Source organism: Patagioenas fasciata, chromosome 15 (assembly GCF_037038585.1).
Source record: "Patagioenas fasciata isolate bPatFas1 chromosome 15, bPatFas1.hap1, whole genome shotgun sequence".
NCBI lineage: Eukaryota > Metazoa > Chordata > Aves > Columbiformes > Columbidae > Patagioenas > Patagioenas fasciata.
The window spans coordinates 8,451,841-8,469,466 of NC_092534.1; the positions used below are offsets into that span (position 1 = coordinate 8,451,841).

The following is a 17,626-nucleotide window of genomic DNA, read 5'->3' on the forward strand; positions in this document are numbered from 1 at the left end:
AAGGAGGTCCCCGAGGACACCTCTGCAGCTGCAGGGCGGCTGTGTCTGGCCCGCAGCACACTGTCCTGGCTCACATGGGGACACATGAATGAGAAAGTGGCCATCCCTGACATGGAAACTTCCCAGGGGAGGAGATGTACTGGGGGGTGTTTGCTTACCACCACGTGCACCTTCTGGGTCTGCTTTGTTATCGGGGACTTCTGATTTATTGCAGAAGTGGGAAAATCAGGCTGTGACTTCCCTGCCCACCAGCCCTGCTGCCAAGGCAGGGAACGGAGCTGTTCCACAGGCATCCAGCCAACAAAGATCACCTGGCTGCTGGCAGGGTTTGCCCAGGCCATGGGTCTCTGCCCAGTTTGCCGTGAACTTTGACACATGGCCAGGTGAGCTCGGTGGAGCACCACTGTGAGTCAGCATTGACATGTTGTTGTTCTTTTCTTGCAGGGCTGTGGACATCCTGAGGACAGCATCAGCCACCAGCCACATGCGCCTTCTTATAGCCCGCGACGATGACGCCAGGTAAGGAGTATCATCTTGTGCTGGGAAGGGGGATCTGGGCACTCATTGGCATCGTAGCCATGGACTGCCTTTGAGCTAACCAGGCTCAAAGCCCATGGTGAAGATGGAGGTGGCAAAGGGTTTTTGATAACTGTACACTGATAGGAATGCTGTGGAGCTGCAATGGGAAGGGAAGCAAAGCTGGCAGCTCCCAGCTGCAGACCTGGCTCCCGCCCAGCCTGTGCTGGCTCCGCAGGGCATCCTGGCATTGAGCAGGTTTCCGCAGATGTTCCTCTATCGAAGACCAGGGCAGTTCCAGCCTCAGCTGTAGGGTGGCACAGGCTCCTTCAGCTCTGCTGTGCAGTGCTGAACTGCTTATGGTTTATCACATCCTGCACAGAGCTTTGGATGAAGACATAGGGACAGCAGAATCTTCCCTCTCCTTTCCAGTTACACATGTTGAATTAAGGTCTTCCTTCCACAGAGGATTCCTCCTTCCCAGAAAGGACAGGCAGTTTCTCCCTGAAACTTCTCCCCTCACTGCTCCCTGGAAAATTTTGCTCTCTCTAGAGATGCTTGGAGGACTCACAAGTAGAACAAAAGCACTTTTGTTTTGTCTTGGCTGGATTTAAGTTGTGTGGGACAATGATGGTGTCATGAGAGAGGGTAGGGTTGTGGAAACCAAGGTATGGGATCAGTGAGGTCTTTTCTCGCATTCCCCAGGAGATCTGATACAATGTGCACAAGCACCTTCTCCCTTGAACAGAAAAACAGGTCTGGAAACTTGAAGTGCACCAGGAACCACCAAAATGAGAGTGGGTTTAGGCAGAGCATGGTTGTGGGCAGGCAGGCTGGTGGGGCCGAGGCTTTGCGCTGCGTGTGAGTGGCTGAGGATCACAGAGTCACCTGCTCGATGTACCCGCATCCCGTTAGCACAGGAGATGGTGGTTTCATGCCTTATCCATCAACAGCTATGGAGTGTTACTGCCTTAGCAGAATAGTGAGAGTGCTGTAATGACAGGGATGAGACTAATTTTGACATAGTAATATACTGGTGGAGGAATTATTTGCTGTTAATGACAGACTGCTTTTTACCTACACTATTCCGGTGAAAAATAATATCTCAAATTATTATATTAACTGCAAGTCCTTCAGCAGGTGCTGAGAAAGCACTGAGTGAAGCAAAGAGGTCACCAGAGCTCAACTTGGGAGTTTGACCTTCTTTTACTCTGAGTCTGAGTAAGGATGTGCAGGATGTACTTCTGTGCCGCAGCAGTCCCCTGTGCCTGCCTTAGTGGGGAAAGTGGCAATGCGTGTCTTGTGACATCCCCTCTCTGGGTGGCTGTTACTGGGGCTGGTCCCCAGCAGGAGGGATGGGTTCCCACAGCTGAGCAGTTCCCTGTACCCATCAGCAGCAGGACTTGCGCAGGAAAACACTTCATTTCTCAGCCAGAGCCCCCAAAGCAGGTCTTCTGCCTTTGCCCATGCCAGTCTGTTCCAGGCTGTTCAGGCAGCTCCTAATATCTTAAATTGCAGCAGATGTTTCATAAAACATACGCACGCATGGCTTTGTTGGCAGCTCCAGCTCCTTCGCACATCTGTCCACAGTCCCAAATCGCCCTGTAAAGGGGCTGCTTGAAAACCAACTGCAGGAGACTCTGGGAGCACAGTGAAACTTTAAGTAATTTATTTGGTCTCCGTTTGCTATTGGTTATCTGTTAAATCTGCAAAAGGTTAGCTGGTGGGAGAGTGGGGAAGTAATCAGTTTATCTTTTTTTTTTTTTAAAGATTTGCAGAGATTTCACTTACATAATCATCTCACAAACTGTTTAATACACGAATACATATCTCCAGGATTAAGGGCTGTAGAAATGGGGGAAGGATTTTTCTGCTTTCTACTTTTTTTTTTCCCCTTTAGTTTTGTCTTTATTTTATTGATGTCCTATTATCTTTTAAGTCTCTGCTTGAGCGTGGGCAGGCAGGCAGCCCTCTGTCTGGCTTGAAACGGGCTCTCTGACTCCCCAGAGACTGTCAGCTCTGGAGGTGATACCCACGGAGATGCTGCACCGTCAGTTCCCATGAGCTGAGGGGCAGCCTTGCCACTGCCCACCAAAGTGACCCACAAGACACAAAAGCTGAAGGAAGACACGGGGAGGAGTGTAGTTCAGTGTATTTACAGATACTCGCATGCAGGTCACCTTCATAAACCCTGAGCGCATAAGGCACGCTGGAGGAGGAAACGCCATGGCTCTGGGTTTGGAAGATGATCCAGCCCACCTGCCAATTTTCCCAATGACTCAGCTGAGTAGCATTTTGTTGTGGTTGCCATTGGGTGAATTTGACTCATAAATGCTATTATTTGTCCCTGGAGTTAATTATAGGCCCAAATTACTTGTGCTCTTAATGGAACTCAGTCCTGGCGTATATAAGATGCATGTTTTCAGCCTGTCGCATCAGACATGCTGCAGAGAGCAGCAGTAATGCTAGGGCTTAAAGCAGAAAATTCAGATTTAGAGCTGGACACACTGGGTTTGGATGAAGGTTGGATCTGATTTTCGTCTGTCCTCATCTTTACCTAATGAGGATAATTTTATTGCATACACATAATTATTGTTTATTCATTCTCAACCTGAAAGTTACAATAGTTCCTCATTTCTATGCGTTGCACAGATATCATCCTGGTCTTTCAGGTTTATCACTGTGAGAAAGCTGGTCTGCCCTGCACCTCCTAGTACTTACTTGATAAAATGCTAAATACATTGCGTCTCTGCATGATATGCACAGTCATCTTGGTGAAATCAGGTTATTTATTAATAGGGCTTGCACAAGAAGCAGTCAGGAAAGCATTCTGCTTTCTGCAACTGTATAATCAATGTCAACCAATATCCAGGAATCAGCAGAGAGGCTATTGCTTGGAGTCCATGCTCAGCCTGGTGCAAATACAAGGTAATTAATCCATTTTTTTCCTGCGAGCCCTGCGTGACAGTGGCAGCTCAGCCCACTGGTTTGTTTGAGCACCTGGTGCTGAACTGGAAGGCAGTGCTGGAGTTGTCTCTTGCCAGCCTGGGGTGTCCCAGGGTCATCGGGGAAGAGCACGTACCCTTTTCCACAGAAGCAGAGATGCACTTGTGCATGTCACCACTTTGGAGGCATTTATGGAGAAGCAAAGCCCAGCAGCGGCGCGATGTGCTGCCCAGCACAGCTGGTGGAAACGCCACAGCTGCTGCAAGCCGGGCGCGAGAAAATCTGCTTTTGTGATGGTTTTGCAGGGCTTTGGGTTCACAGTTCCCGTTGACCTGCAGGCTCTGGGGTTTTTTTGAGACAAGCTATTAATTTATCTGGTGTCACAGGCTCCTTGTTCTGTGGTGCCCTAGCTGTGGTGCAGAGCTGAGGTTTCCAGACACTGTGCTCTCTCGTAACCTTTGATGTAGGATTCACCCTTTGTTCTCCCAAGAACAAAAGGGCAGGACAAAAAGGTATTATGAGATAAAACAACAATATTCTGCATGAAGATTGGCCCCCCACTGCTTAATCTGCAGCAAAGTCAGCCTACAGCTGGCTGCTGCTGGCAAACCCCATTAACCCCCTCCGCGCCGGGGGGCTGGCTGAAGGTTGTGCGGGTCTGAGCTCTGTTACAGGCATCCTCCAGACCTCAAATGTCTGTATCTTAATTAAAAAGAGCTGGAGAATGGATTGTTAAAATGAACTTTCCACCTAATGCAATCCACTATTTTTTTTTAAATAAAGCTGGGCATTTTAGTGTTGCAGATGTGTGACAACTCAAGCGTTTTACTAGGGGTCAAATTTTAAATATTAAAGACATCTTCTGAAGTCTCTTAGTGTCTCAAAGCACAAAGCAAGGCGTGTTGGTATTCTTTCAGCATACTTGTTCATTAATTGGTAATGTTTGGGCATTGTCTGCCTGCCTGCAAATTCCTTCAAATACAACACTGAGCATAAAATTAATTATTGGGAGATTGACACCAGAAAGTGTATTCCTTGCTGCTGGAATAAGCATGTGCTTCAAGTTAATCGCGTCTTTATGTCCTTGGTGCAACCGGGGTTTGCAGTATTGACCAACAAAGCAAAAGCTGGGACAGTTGCCCGTGATGTAGGATTTAGTCACACTGTCCCTACAGCAAGGCAACCCTGGGCTTGGAGCTCATTGTTCGGGCTCCTGAGCAAATAATGATAAATACTCCTTTGTGGATGAACTTAAGGACATGAAATAAACAACAACAAAGAATGTCCAAGTCATACCCACTCCTGCTTATAACAGAGTTTGACAGCATGGATCAGTGATTGGATTTGCATTGTTTAGCAGGGTTTAAAGAACATAAGAGCTGCCAGACTAGTTGCATTTACATTGACTAAGAGTTCTTTAGCCATTGTTTTAAGTTCATAACCTGCTCTGTGCTCTGATGAGTTATTATCTGAAGAAAACGTAACAATAGATGACCACAGAAAAACCCAGCCCAAAACAAAAACCCAGCTCCTGATGGCTGGGTAACCACTGGAAACAATACATTAGCTTCCAGCATGTTAGACCTGTTGTTGCAATATGTCATGGAGGGATAAGGCCATCAGTGCATGAGTTAATAGGGGAATGAGAGTGTGAATCACCTGTAGAAATACAGAGACTCTAATGGAAAGTTAGAAAAATTCTGCTAAGGTCAGATCCATCCAAGATTTAACCCAGGGAACCACAGAACAGCCAACTGCTGTCCTGCTGCTATAGGGTCTAAGCTTTCCTTTCATTTTCTCAGTGCTTTAACATACATTTCCGTATCTAGCGCTGTGAAACTGCTTGTTAAAAGAATTTTGCGGAAGGTGAGCTTTCTGAACAAAGTACTTGTATTAATTTTAATGTCATGGGTTTAGTTGATAAAGACGATAGCGTTGATGCAAAGTATTGGGATTCACCAAGGCATTCTACTAAGTACTGTGTGACACTTAGAATTAAAATTAGCATTAAATGGAATGAATAAGCTATACCTTTGATGGCAATACTAGATAAGGCAGGTACTGGTCTTTGAAGTTTGTTAATGAGCTTCTTGTTAATGGTAAGACATAAAGTACTGAGAGTATTTCCAGCAGGAACCTAAACAGCTGATGATTCATTTGCCATTTAATATTGTTGACTCTAATCTAGCCAATAATATATAACATCTGTCCCGGTAAAGTATGCAGATGACACAATGTCTGCTTGTGTGTAAGAGCAGTCTCATCACTGAGGAAACTGCTGTGGCTGGTTTCCTACAGGTTTATGTCTTGAGCTTGTCTGTCTGTCAAGTGTGAGAGCTCACCACTCATGAACAGGCTTTTCCTGTAGCTATAGCACCAAGAAGGCACCTTCCCATGGGGATTCCCTCATGCCTTCAAAGAGCACATCTAATGATGTTCCGTGGCCACAGAAACAGTACTTTCAGGGTCTCTTCCCTTTGCCTGGCTGCTTATTTAATGACACCTGTAAGAAATTAGTCATCCTTGAGGCTCTTCTCTCTGCCAAAAAGTTGGATTGATCGGGTAGCGTTGAGTTATGAAGGAAGAAGATGACACAGGCACAGAAGGGCACATGCTCCTGGGAGCAAAGAGCCAGTGTGGCAGGGATGGGCACAGGAGGATGATGCTGGAATACGGCATCCCCTCCTCTGTCTATCATCCAAAAGGATGCAAGAGGCTCAAGGCAGCTCAAAGGAGGATTCCAGAAATGATGTGGCAGCTGGTCTATATAGCTAATGGTGGTTCTGAATGGGGTTTAAAAACTCAACATGTTACACTTGGCAAAAGGAAGGTCACAAAGCCGTTCACCTGTTGTGTACAGGTAGTTACAGCTCATTGAGGACTCGACATACTTGGTAGATACATGGTGGTCAGACTCAACCTGGAAGGAAAGCATTAAGGAAGGCACTGAGGCACTGACCCAGCTTTCCAGGGGATGTTGTGGAGGAGATTGCTTTGCAGAGAGGTAATATAGGAAGCAGGGAGGGTTGCCTCAAGACAGAGGGATCATGCTAAATGTTTGTGGGCTGCCATTCCTCCCTGCTCTTGAATTCACTGACAAGCCATTCTGATCTTGATATCTGTAAGTTTAGCATGCTCCTGCTGGTTCAGCATCTTCAGCCATGAACTACTGGGAAAAGCACAGAAGCCTGTGCTGCCCCAGCACAGTTTTTGTATACAGGTCTTTGTTAAGGTCTTATGCTCCAAGAGTTTATCCTGCAATGTTCACAGAGGATATCAACACGAAGAGATTCAGAGTGGGATGCTGCTTTTGCAAGTGCTCCAGAAACCATCTCCCATCTTTGTCCCAGCAAGAGCTAGCAGGAACTGCTTTCTGTCTAGGAAAAAAAAGAACCAATCCAAAACAAGCAAACCCCAAATACCACAGAGAATAATCTACATTTAACTGTTCTGGAAAGATTCACAAATAGTGAAGCATTTTTATTTTATGTGTGCATAGTTATGGCTCCTTCTGACAGGCTGTTTAATTTATGAGGTGTGTTAGCAAAATTTCTAAGCCTTATAGCTGGGGATTAAATTATTCCAGCTGATTCCTGGGATGGTCCATGTGGTGGCATGCAAGTCAGGGGGCAAGGCAGGACTCCTGTGTTCATCTGCCCTCTCTCTGGACAGACAGTCCCTGTCATTAGTGCCTGTACATATGTCCCTTCCCAGCCCCTTTTTCCCACTGTCACCCTGAACGCTTTCCAGGGCAGGGAAGAAGCACACTGAAGCTCCAGACCATTGCAGGAAAGCTGTACTCACATAAGATTGACTATTGACTTTAAGCCTTGCGCGGCCTCTTGAAACAATGGGGTTATACCCTTATGCAAGAGAAAGCTCTGTCTGCTCCACCTTGGTAGTAAGTCCCTGCCATCAGAGGTACTGTCATCATATAGTCAGGTGGGAAATAGTTTTGAGCAGCAGCTGACTATACAGTGTTTTGCTTTTCAGGAGAGAGTTCTCTGAGCTGCTGGAGAAGTTTGGCTCCCAGAGCAACACGGGCTCAGCACGGAGCTCACCAATCCTGCACGGTGGTGGTGAGTAGCTCGGCATGTCTTTGGGGGGCAACTAAAAACCCGTCTCTCCCTCTTCTAAGAATGTTTTCTCTATCCCAATGTTACTTTGAAGGAGTTTTGATTTGTGCAGGTGTTTGAGTGGAGGTTTGAAGGTGAACAAGTCCTACCCCTCCTTATTGCAAGCACTTAGTGTAACCTCGCGTGCTGAGCACAGACAAAGCCATTCCTGCCTGCACAGAGCGAGCACAAAGTGAGGCAAGCTCCTTGGGTGAATAAGGGAGAACTGGGTTGGGGTTGTAACAGCTTCCCAGATGGCCCGACTTGGATTAAGTGATGTGCTGAGAAGATAACCCCGGCAATACCTTTCTCTGTAAGCGCAGCTTTCTGCTATGGATTTCGAAGCATTTCAGCAACTGTTCATTCAATGGTCATTATTTTTCATTTGCAAATGGGAAATGTTTTGAGAAGTGCAACAAGGTTAACCTAAGCCAGGTGCCAGCACATCAAATCATGTGTGCATGGGGAAAGAAGGTGTCCCTCTGGCTTAGTATCCCACCAGAAGGCTGCCAACTCTTCCCCTATGGCAGAGGTATGTCGCGCTGGCAGGGGGTGACAGTCCCATGCTGGAACTGTGCCAAGAAGGCTGAACGTTCCTCTCCATGTCTTTAACTTCTATGTGTTTTTCCCCAAAAAGCTGGGAAAACGGTGTCAGCTCTCAGCAATAGACTAGGGGAGGAGGGTGATACTGGAGTATTTGTGTTCCCTGGACTGACTCTGACTTTGCTGTTCAGGTCGATACCTGGAAAGTACATCTTCAGGCTCCTCCTCGCGCTCCCAGAGCCCGCTGCTGCTGAGCCCTGCCAATTCCCACAGCCCCTTCATCGGGAACCCGGCGCATCCCCCACACACACAGTACGTACAGGTTGCACAGGGTTGGCCCCACAAAGCCTGTCCCTTGGTCAGTTGTGAAGATATCACCGAATGTCAAACACTGTCTTAGCGGTAGAGCCAGTAAATACTTCCGGTGTTTGAAGAACAGCTTTGTTCATCCTCATCTCTTCTATACAGTTGTATCACCACAAGGTCTAGGAGACCATGGTGTTTTCTAGAAGTCCTTGTTGTGGTGACAGCTTGACTGCTCCTGGGAAGCATGTGCTCGAGAGCTGAAAAGTTTCCCGGTTGAGGCAGTCAATACATTTACAACATGGTTAATATGCAATATGGTTACCATGCAACTCTTCCTCCTTCCCTCTGAAACCTGGGGAGAAGCTATGGCCTACAGCCAGCTGAGAGGACCCTGAAACCACCTTTGTAAACCATATTTGTAAACCAGAGTGTTCCTGTGAGGCCTGTGGTGCTTTTGGAAGGTATTTCATGAGTATGTTTCCTGTTGCCCTGCTTCTAGCACGTTGACATCGTGCAACAAGAGCACAAGCATTGACCTCTTGATGCAAACACTTCTGACGCCCTTTGCTTTGCTGTCAACAGTGGTTACCTACAGACACCGCATCCTTTTGTCTCCAGAGGATCTCCTGGAGCATGTGTTTTCATGTGGTCGTCTGTCCCTTTCATATTTAACAGGGCCAGAGGTTTGGACAGGCAGAGCTTGTTTTTCTGTGGAGTTTCCTCTCCAGGGTGCTTGGGGTTGCCCGTCTCAGGAGGGACAGCCCAAAGTGTGTTAACAGTTGTGGAACTGGGACCATTTGTCCCCAGGGCTTGCAGCTTCCTTTTCCTTGCCAGCGTAAACAAGCCAAGTCGCTGTTAAAGAGAATCAGCCCTTACTGCAGAACCAGTAAATCCTCTTGCTAAATACCAGCTCTTTATTAGGGATTTGCAGAGGACAAATATTTGGCATCAGAGGTTTAAGCTGCTTGCATGGAATGAGAGACCCTTACAGAGAAGAGGCCAGCTCCTCTTACTTGTCAGCTGGTTAGGACAGACAGACACCCTTGCTCTGCTGTTAACCCCCTCCAAGCTGCAATTCAGGCCAGAAGGGACCTGGTTTGGTGGCCTCCTCGCTCAGCACTGCCATGCTGTGCCATGTTCTGCTTGTGTCCATGCTGCTGCCAGGCCCCAGTGGCCTTCTCCTGGGAGCAGCATGAGACATTTGAAATCACGGACCACTGACTGCAGCTGAGTGTCGGTGGTCAACTGCAGAGATGTAATTTGTGCTACGGGTCTTTTCATGCACGTGGCTGCCATCCCTTCTGCTCTCTGCAGGTTGTGCCCAGGCTGTGGCCTCTCATCATGGTCTCACCTGAGGTGCTGCCACCCCACTGAGAAACAGGAATCTGATATGATCCAGTCTCACCCCAGACAGTTCCTGATATTTTGATGTGAACAGAGAGTTTTAATGTTATGTTTCATGACATCTTCTTCCTAAAATATTTCTTAGAACAATGTCTTTTCATAAGACTAAGACACATGGCTGCATGAATGTGGTCCCTTTCCCCGGCAAAGCCAGCTGGCTCTCGCAGTGCTCCACTGCCAGTTTGGGGGTGCTGGCAGCTCGCTGCTCTGTCACTGGGGTGTCTGACCACAGCGGATGGCATCGCTGGGGAGCACAGGGTGGTTACGCAATGGTGCCACTGTGAGGCATGGGATGCACAGCTGTCGTGTCTTCAGTTATCTGATAACACAAGGAGGGCCATAAACTGCAGATCATTTGGTGAATGGCTGCTACGGAAATAAAGTGAAACAGAGAAAAGCCAGCCCATTAGGAGGAAAAGGCCTTCTGACCCTTAGATCCCACTGAATCCTTCCCCGAAACCTCCCTGTTGCAGTGCTGCCCGCCATCCTGTGGGTGTTCACTGACATTTCTACTCCCACAAACACTTACTGCAATTGCTGAATCTCCCCTCCACATGGACCTGCCTTTGGTGGCCTGGTCTTGGTGGCCTGTTGGGTCCTGTCTAGCAGGCAGCTTGTTGAGGGTAGGGTCCAATCTTACTTGAACATCCTTGACTAGGCAAGTCATCTGTACCACTGCCACAGAAGTAAATCACAGTGTAGTGGGTATTGCTATAAAGGCACTTAAGGCCTCATTTCTTAGCGCATCTTGTAAGATTTTGAGTCCAAACCTCAGTTAAGACATAGACAGCTGTGTATCCTGAGCTTCACTTTGACATTTGCTAAGGGCTGCTTAAAAGTTGACCAATCTGTTGATTGCTGTCTGTGTTCAAACAATAACCACATCAATCCTTTGCATACTTTTGGCTATAAAAACCAAGAGTGCAAAATATATTCTCACTAAACCTTTAGTTTATTGTCTCTTTATTTTCTAAGTGCAAACAAGTATTCTCCAGCATTTGGGATTATGCAAGCCAGATGTCTTCATAATGTTGAAAAATGTTTGCTGAAAAATGGGAGTCCTCACCTATGCTTTCCAAGGTCGGGTGGAAGAAAAGATGCAGAGGTAGAAAAAGTTGGGAGAAGTTAGAAGGATCATGCACTGAAAGAAAACCAGGCAGAGTTTGTTCAGTGACATGAGAAAATGAACCAGATCACCTTGAGTCACCTGCTAACATCTCTCCCTTGCAGCTACTCCATTGAATCAGGAATCCAGAGCATTTCTATAGCAAAATCCTCCGGCTTAGGGCTGACAATCAGTGGTGGATCTAACAGGCCTGATGGCCCCATGATTTATATTCAAGAGCTTATGCCAGATGGTGACTGTTACAAGGTAAGTGACCGTGGAGACCCTCAGTGACTTTGCAATGGGGACCTCTCCTAGAAGCTGTAGCTGTTCTGAAGCAGTTTTTCTAAGGATAGATGAACAATGCACTGCATGGACTAACGAGGATCTGTGTTGCAGGAGAAGGTTTTGGTCAGAGGGATATTCCTTCCCAATGCTCTGATTTTCTCCTTCTTTGTTTAGGATGGTAGGCTCCGACCTGGTGACCAACTAGTCGCTATCAATAAAGATTCTTTGGTGGGCAGTACACATGAAGAGGCCAGAAAAATAATTGCTAAAGCCAAATTCAGGTAAGCATGTAACATATTTCCTGTCATCATCAAGGCGCTGTTGAGTTTTGGGCAGAAATCCCTGAGGTCATACCAGTCTTTAGCTTCAAGAAGCGTAAGTTAAATCATACTTCGAGGTGGTCCTGGTAGGTGATCATGTAAGGAAATCTTGAATGCATGGATCATCTTGATGTGTAATCCAGACCTTGCCAATGTTCTGGTCCTCATGAGTATCCTCTATCAGTGCCCAGCAGAGTTCTGCAACAGAACAGAAGTTCAGATAAGTAACCCAGCTGGTGGAGATCCAGCTACACCAGTGCAGGCTGCATAAGCCTAAGTGAGATTATTCCAGAGAAAAAAAAAACAACTGGCATGGAAGTTCCACAAATGTAAGTTGTGCTTTTTTAAAAATTGTTAATAAAATGTTCTGTATTTGTTGTTTCTTTAAGGCATGAGGGAAACACAGAAGTGGCCTTTATTCCTGGAAGGGGACGGTTACATCCTGGACTGTCAGTTCATAACAACATCCCATCGCCACCTCCGAAGGCTGTGGGGAACGGTGTAAGTTCCTGCAGACTGAAGGCCCACATGAGGTCCCCAGAGGTAGGTTGAAGTCCGTATCTAAGACAACCAACATCAGTCCTGTGATCTGTCTTTGATCAGAAAACTCTTCTTCATGGACTCCATGGTAGTCCTTCTGGACAGTGGAAAGTCTGTAATGCTGATGTGTGTACCACTGTCTTACAGCCAGATATTTTAAATCTGAAATACTGTTTCTTCTTTCTCGGGTTCGAGACAGCAAATGATCTGTGGAGGTAATGAGAGAAGCTTCATCTCCAGGGTCTGCATTCAGACCTGTTTCAGAAGTCTCAGGTTTAAAAAAAAAAAAAAACACAAAACCCTTCTGTGGTTTTGCATCTCATTCAATACCAGTCACAGGGCTGGAAGGGATCTCAGGAGTTGGTTTGATCTCGTCTCCTACCCAAAGGCAGGAACAACCCTTTGTTCTTAAAGACTTCTGATGATGAATCCACAGCATTCCCAAGCAATCCGTTTCTGTTCTTCACTAGTTTAATGATAAGCCAGGCTCATTCCTCCTTGTGAAGCCCAGCTCCATGTTGTGTTCGCAGATACAAGTGCTCGAGCTGTGCGTGGGGAGACAGGATTGAACCACACCACCCTCATGATAACTTAAGCCCCTGGCTGGATTCTGTGCTCAGTGTATCTACCTGGTGACTCTATTTTTCCCTCTTGTGCTTTCAGCTGTCACCTGGCATTTAAGAAAGGGTGGGCACTGGTCTCAGTTTCCTGTCAAGCTCACTGTGATAATTGTGTGGTTTGGGTAAATAACACAGCTGGCTGCAGTCAGACTCAGGACCTCACTGGTGGGTTGGATGCAGAGCTTGAGGGAGAACCTCCATGGAGAAAGCTGTAAGGTCAAATTCTCAGTTGCAGTAATGGCAAACTGGGTTTTCTGCACATCACCAGAGATTCTGGGATGGCTCGGGAACAGGCCTGTCCCAAATGCTCCCAGAGCAACCCCCAGGGTCTCTTTTGGCCCATCTGCACAGGAGGCAGACGATGCCTTTGCTCTTTATGGGTCAGATGAATTGCTCTCTCTTGAACTCCTCTATCTTCTGCTCTTTATTTACACCTACAGATTCTGCTTAGAGACTGTCTGTGCTGTTGTGTCTTCTTTTTCTAGAATAGACATGAAAATAATTTTCCTGTGCCTTCTTTGTCACCGGACATTTGCCCACCAGAGCTTACTGTTTCAGGTAAGAGTCCTGCTAGATTGCTTTCTTTGTGAGGGTGACAAACACAACCTTGGCTGCTTGGAGCTGAGAATGATGAAATTATTTTTGATCGGTGTTTATGCTGCTGTAATGGAATCTAATGGTGTGATAATGAGACTCAGATGACTAGGAGAGAGGGAAGGGAGCAGCTTGGCTTACTCAATGAGTAGTAATTATCTCCATGTCTGTCCACAGTAAGTAGCAAAATTCTTTACTAAGGCATTCAGAGGACTAAGGTACTCATAGGAGACAACTTCTTTCACTCTCAGCCCGTGTTTCACTTGCAGTAGTGTCCTTGCCCACGTGCAAAGATCATGTCAGACTTGCATCCAGGAGGTCCCATTGCAGGCAGCGTTCCTTTCTGATGGGAACCGGTCCTCGGAGACACAGTATAAAAAAGACGATTACTTATAGTAGTAACGTACACAGCAATCCTGCGCATTATACAGGCATCAAGGATGCCCTCAGTTGGTCAAACTGGGAAATGCTGATAGGTGTGGTTAAGTCGCATTTCTCTCCACATCCACGCTTCACTTTTTGCTTAAATTTCCATGCTGTGTTTTCTTTCCATGCTCTGAGTCCCATGCTGAGCTCTTGACTTCTGTGGGAGAGATGCGCTCTGTTCACTCGACAGGATGGCAGCAACAGGGGGGTGAACTCAAATCAGCCTGCAGCTTCACAGGTCCTTTAGGAATCCCAGGAAACTTCAATAACCCCCATGATGCAGTGTCCAGGGAGATACCTCCAACAAGAGACCTCATATCCCTATGATATGAAGGTTACTCCTGCCCCAAGGAAAAACTGGGCTTTCCCCAGCGACCCCTTAGCAAGACTAGCCCATTATTCTCACAGCTGCAAGCCAGATACCTTCCCTGCTGAGGCACAGGTCCTGCTTGCAAACCCCCGTGCCATGTTGTAATTTCCATCTGGAAGGCTAAGAATGAGCATTGCAAGGTAAATTGTGTTTAGTCTACACCTGGAATTAGTGGGAGAGTCAGGGAGCAGACGGTGCTGGTCTGGGTGTGTGTCAGCACTCTGCTCCCAGGGGTGCCTGTCTCACCTTGGGCAAGCTCAGCAGGCTTCAGCATTCACCTTCTGTGCTCAACACTGCAGAGATCCTGGGACAGGGACTGCCCTTGGTCTGTCCTCCCTGCCCCGAGCGTCCTGCAGCCTTGATTTCAGGTGTGCTCCTAGGTGGCCACCAACAGCCAGAGCTCCCAGTGATGGGGAGCAAAGCCCTGGGTCATGTAGGCAATCCAGCAAATAGCAATGACCTGATCACCTCCTGACATAGCTGGGGGATTTCGTTACATGTGTTTTTTTAATGTGAAATGCTGAGGAGGCTTTGTGTCAGTGTTGTCATCCATGGAAACAGACAACTGGCTTTAAAAGAGCACCATCCAGGCCTGGAGCCTGGGCCAGTAATTGCCTCCCTGTCGGTGCCTGACGGATGCCCTGGATATCTCCATGTCCAGAGCTGACAGCAAAGCCACGTGGGGCTAATCCTGATTATCCATGCATCAAAGGGTAACAGCTCTGCCCTTGAACTTCAAGAGTAAGTGTTGGTGGCCGATCCAGCAAACCCATTTATTACCTCTTGCTGCTTCCCAGCTGCTGGTGTTGGCAGAGCGTATGAACACCCGGATTAGGAGGATTACACTTGTGCAGCACCTCTGCAAGCTCTGCCTTCTCCTGCTGCCTGGTCTCTGCCCCTATGATCACAGAGGGTGCAGTGAGAAGTGCTAGAGAGGTTAAGGAGAAGCGGTGCTACTTGGCCAGACAGGGCTTCCCGTGATGTTAATCAGATCCCAGACAGATGAAATAAATTGTTCCCTGGGAAAATCCTGTGCCGCTGGCATGAGAAGGAGTTTTGTCACCAACCTGGGCTGATGACTTGAGGGTGAGCAGGGGCAGGCAGAGCAGTCCTGCACCTTTCTGGAGTCTGCCAGGGCAGCTCCTGAGCAAGTAACGCCTTCTTCAGCCTTTTTCCCAGGGAATGTCACAGGTTCTTATGGACAAATGTGAAGGTGGTGCCCACAATGACGAGCCAGCTGTCAGCAGCTGGCTCTTCTGAGCTCATAACAGCTTTGCACCAGCAAGGCAGCAGCTGTTTCTGCCTCTGTGTCAGCCTTGCAATGCATGTGGCTCCTTCTACCCCCAAAACAACTGCCTGCCCAACTAAGGGAAAAGAGTTCAAGGCTTTTTGCGGTCTTGAGGAGGTAAAAATTCTTGCACCAGCATTTTTCCACATTACATTTAATCTGTCAATTCCCTTTTCCATGTGTGTTGTGGAAGCCAAGGCCACATTTTATAAAATGTTGGGTTTCAGGTCTGCTTAGTCAATTAGAAAAGACAAGATCCAGGCAGATTTTTTTTTTTTCACAGATCACCATAACTACAGACCCCAACATTCCATGAAAATCTGTGATTAGACATTTCTAAAGTTCTGGTTTTGCAGTCCTAGGTCCTTGTCTATATTATAATAAACTGCGCAGAAGCCCAGTTTCACTAAGTGTTTGCCCCAGTATCCAGTGTTTTCAACGGTGGCCTTCCAGGACTGGATTTAGTAAATCCTAGTATTTTATATCTGGCCTGCTGCACACACATTATATTTCATGCAACAAGAGTTCTGAATTTTGCTTTGCAGGCACCTTTTTCCTCTACCCAAGTGCTCTTCCGTTAACACTTATTTTTGGCTTTTCAGCACCTGCTTCAGCATCTAATCATAAAGCAGCGTCAGGCACCAAAGCAAAAGTAGCGCTGGATCCCCATGTCCGGCTCAAGGATGGGAAACTGGAACTGGTAAGTGGAACGAGTCCCTCTCCTCAAAACAAGGTCTCATCTTGATCTTCTCCCAGGGTGCACTATGCAGAAAATAGTCCACAGGCATGATACCTCCTTCCTTCCAGCTGTCACATTATTGGCAAACTCAATAAGTGAATGGTGTCCTTGTATTCCTTTTCTGCGAAAGAACTGGTCAAGGCCTTCTAGTTTTGTTTCTTGCACCAATGTTGCACTCAGGCATGTAAGAACTGGGTCAGGCACTAGGAGGGGGGTCACTATGTTTCTTGGTTTTTGGAGGGACTAAAAGATGTAAGCCTGAATAGAAACAGTTGAAGAGAATCAACCTGCTAGTTTGCACAGAGTAAAGGTATAGCACTTGATCAGTGCCCTAATCTACACATACACCATCCTCGACTGACCAGCCTGCACCTGCCTAATTCCCCTAATTCACCTCTCCAGGAAAAGCAGTAGTGCAGGCGATACAGAGTGCAGAGCCAGCTGCAGTGCTCAGAACATCGCTTTCCTTATCAGCATCACACTGCTCACGAGCCACAATTAATTTACCTGTCTACTGAGATGGAGGCATAAGAGTTGGCAACCAAACTGTATTTATTACCAAGAGTCTGTGAAGAACAAAGAAAGGGTCTCGACTCTCTGGTCGAGTTTGCTGGAGGCTGTCCAGCCTCTGAACGTAAAAAGGGAGAAGAAGGAGTAGTGAAACATCCCAATCATGTTTGAAGGGGCATTTAAACACATCTTGGCTATTTCTCAATGCACTGAGGAGCTCCAGAAGTCTCCTTTCTGGCAGTCGCATCTCCCTTGGACACGACGCATTTGCCTCAGGGCTGTAGGTGCCAGCAGCTGCCCTCCAATCTGCTGCTGGGGTGACCTCAGGCAGACTGGTGTGGGCGAGGGAAGGCTGAAATATGAGAGATCCCATTGAGGATCCAGTCAGTACCGCTGCTCCTCTCATAATTTTATGGAAAATGCATTCCACAGGCAAGGAGTGGAATATATTCCATCGAAGAGCAGGGAGTAGAGATGCCCATGTGTTCACTGAGACCCTGGTGAAGAGCAGACTGCCCCTGGAGGGCCATGCCACTCCATTTGGTTTTGGGGTGCACATCCCACCCTGAGTACTACTGGATTTGGTAGCGGGGGGAGAGTGTGAGAACACAGCCCCTCCTGCAAAGCCAGGGAACTCCAAGGAGAACGTCAGCAAGCATCTGCTGCCACCACACGGCAGATGCAGCGGTTGCCCTTTTGCTGCTCTCTCCTCCTGGCAGGGCAGCACACAAAAAGGAACTTCCTTTCTAAACCCGCATAATTCTCCTAAAGCAGGATTTAAGATTGCATTTTTGCACCGACTTCTGCTCATCATTGGTATGAAAGCAGCTCCTCTTTGGAGGGGGGAGTTGGGGATGCTTGGCTTCCCCTTTTAAAAGCCAGTGAGATGAGCAGACAGCTGCAGCAGTGCCAAGGTCAGGATGTCCACCCTGACCGGTACAACCTGAGATGGTTTTGGGGTAGCCCACGCCAGGTGCCAACATCAGCAGGCTGAGG

The 17,626-nt window shown here is 47.4% G+C and overlaps 1 protein-coding gene across 1 annotated transcript in view; it reads left to right on the plus strand.

Moving 5' to 3' along the window:
- The window catches only part of LOC136108816 (syntaxin-binding protein 4-like), a 42,496-nt gene that overhangs the window by 15,362 nt on the left and 9,508 nt on the right, over nt 1-17,626 (plus strand). Inside the window, exons 5-12 of the mRNA XM_065850957.2 lie at nt 445-519; nt 7,456-7,541; nt 8,312-8,432; nt 11,061-11,202; nt 11,398-11,504; nt 11,933-12,086; nt 13,189-13,261; nt 15,984-16,081. Of these exons, the coding sequence (XP_065707029.2) occupies nt 445-519; nt 7,456-7,541; nt 8,312-8,432; nt 11,061-11,202; nt 11,398-11,504; nt 11,933-12,086; nt 13,189-13,261; nt 15,984-16,081 (856 nt within the window). The remainder of the gene's footprint in view (nt 1-444; nt 520-7,455; nt 7,542-8,311; nt 8,433-11,060; nt 11,203-11,397; nt 11,505-11,932; nt 12,087-13,188; nt 13,262-15,983; nt 16,082-17,626) is intronic.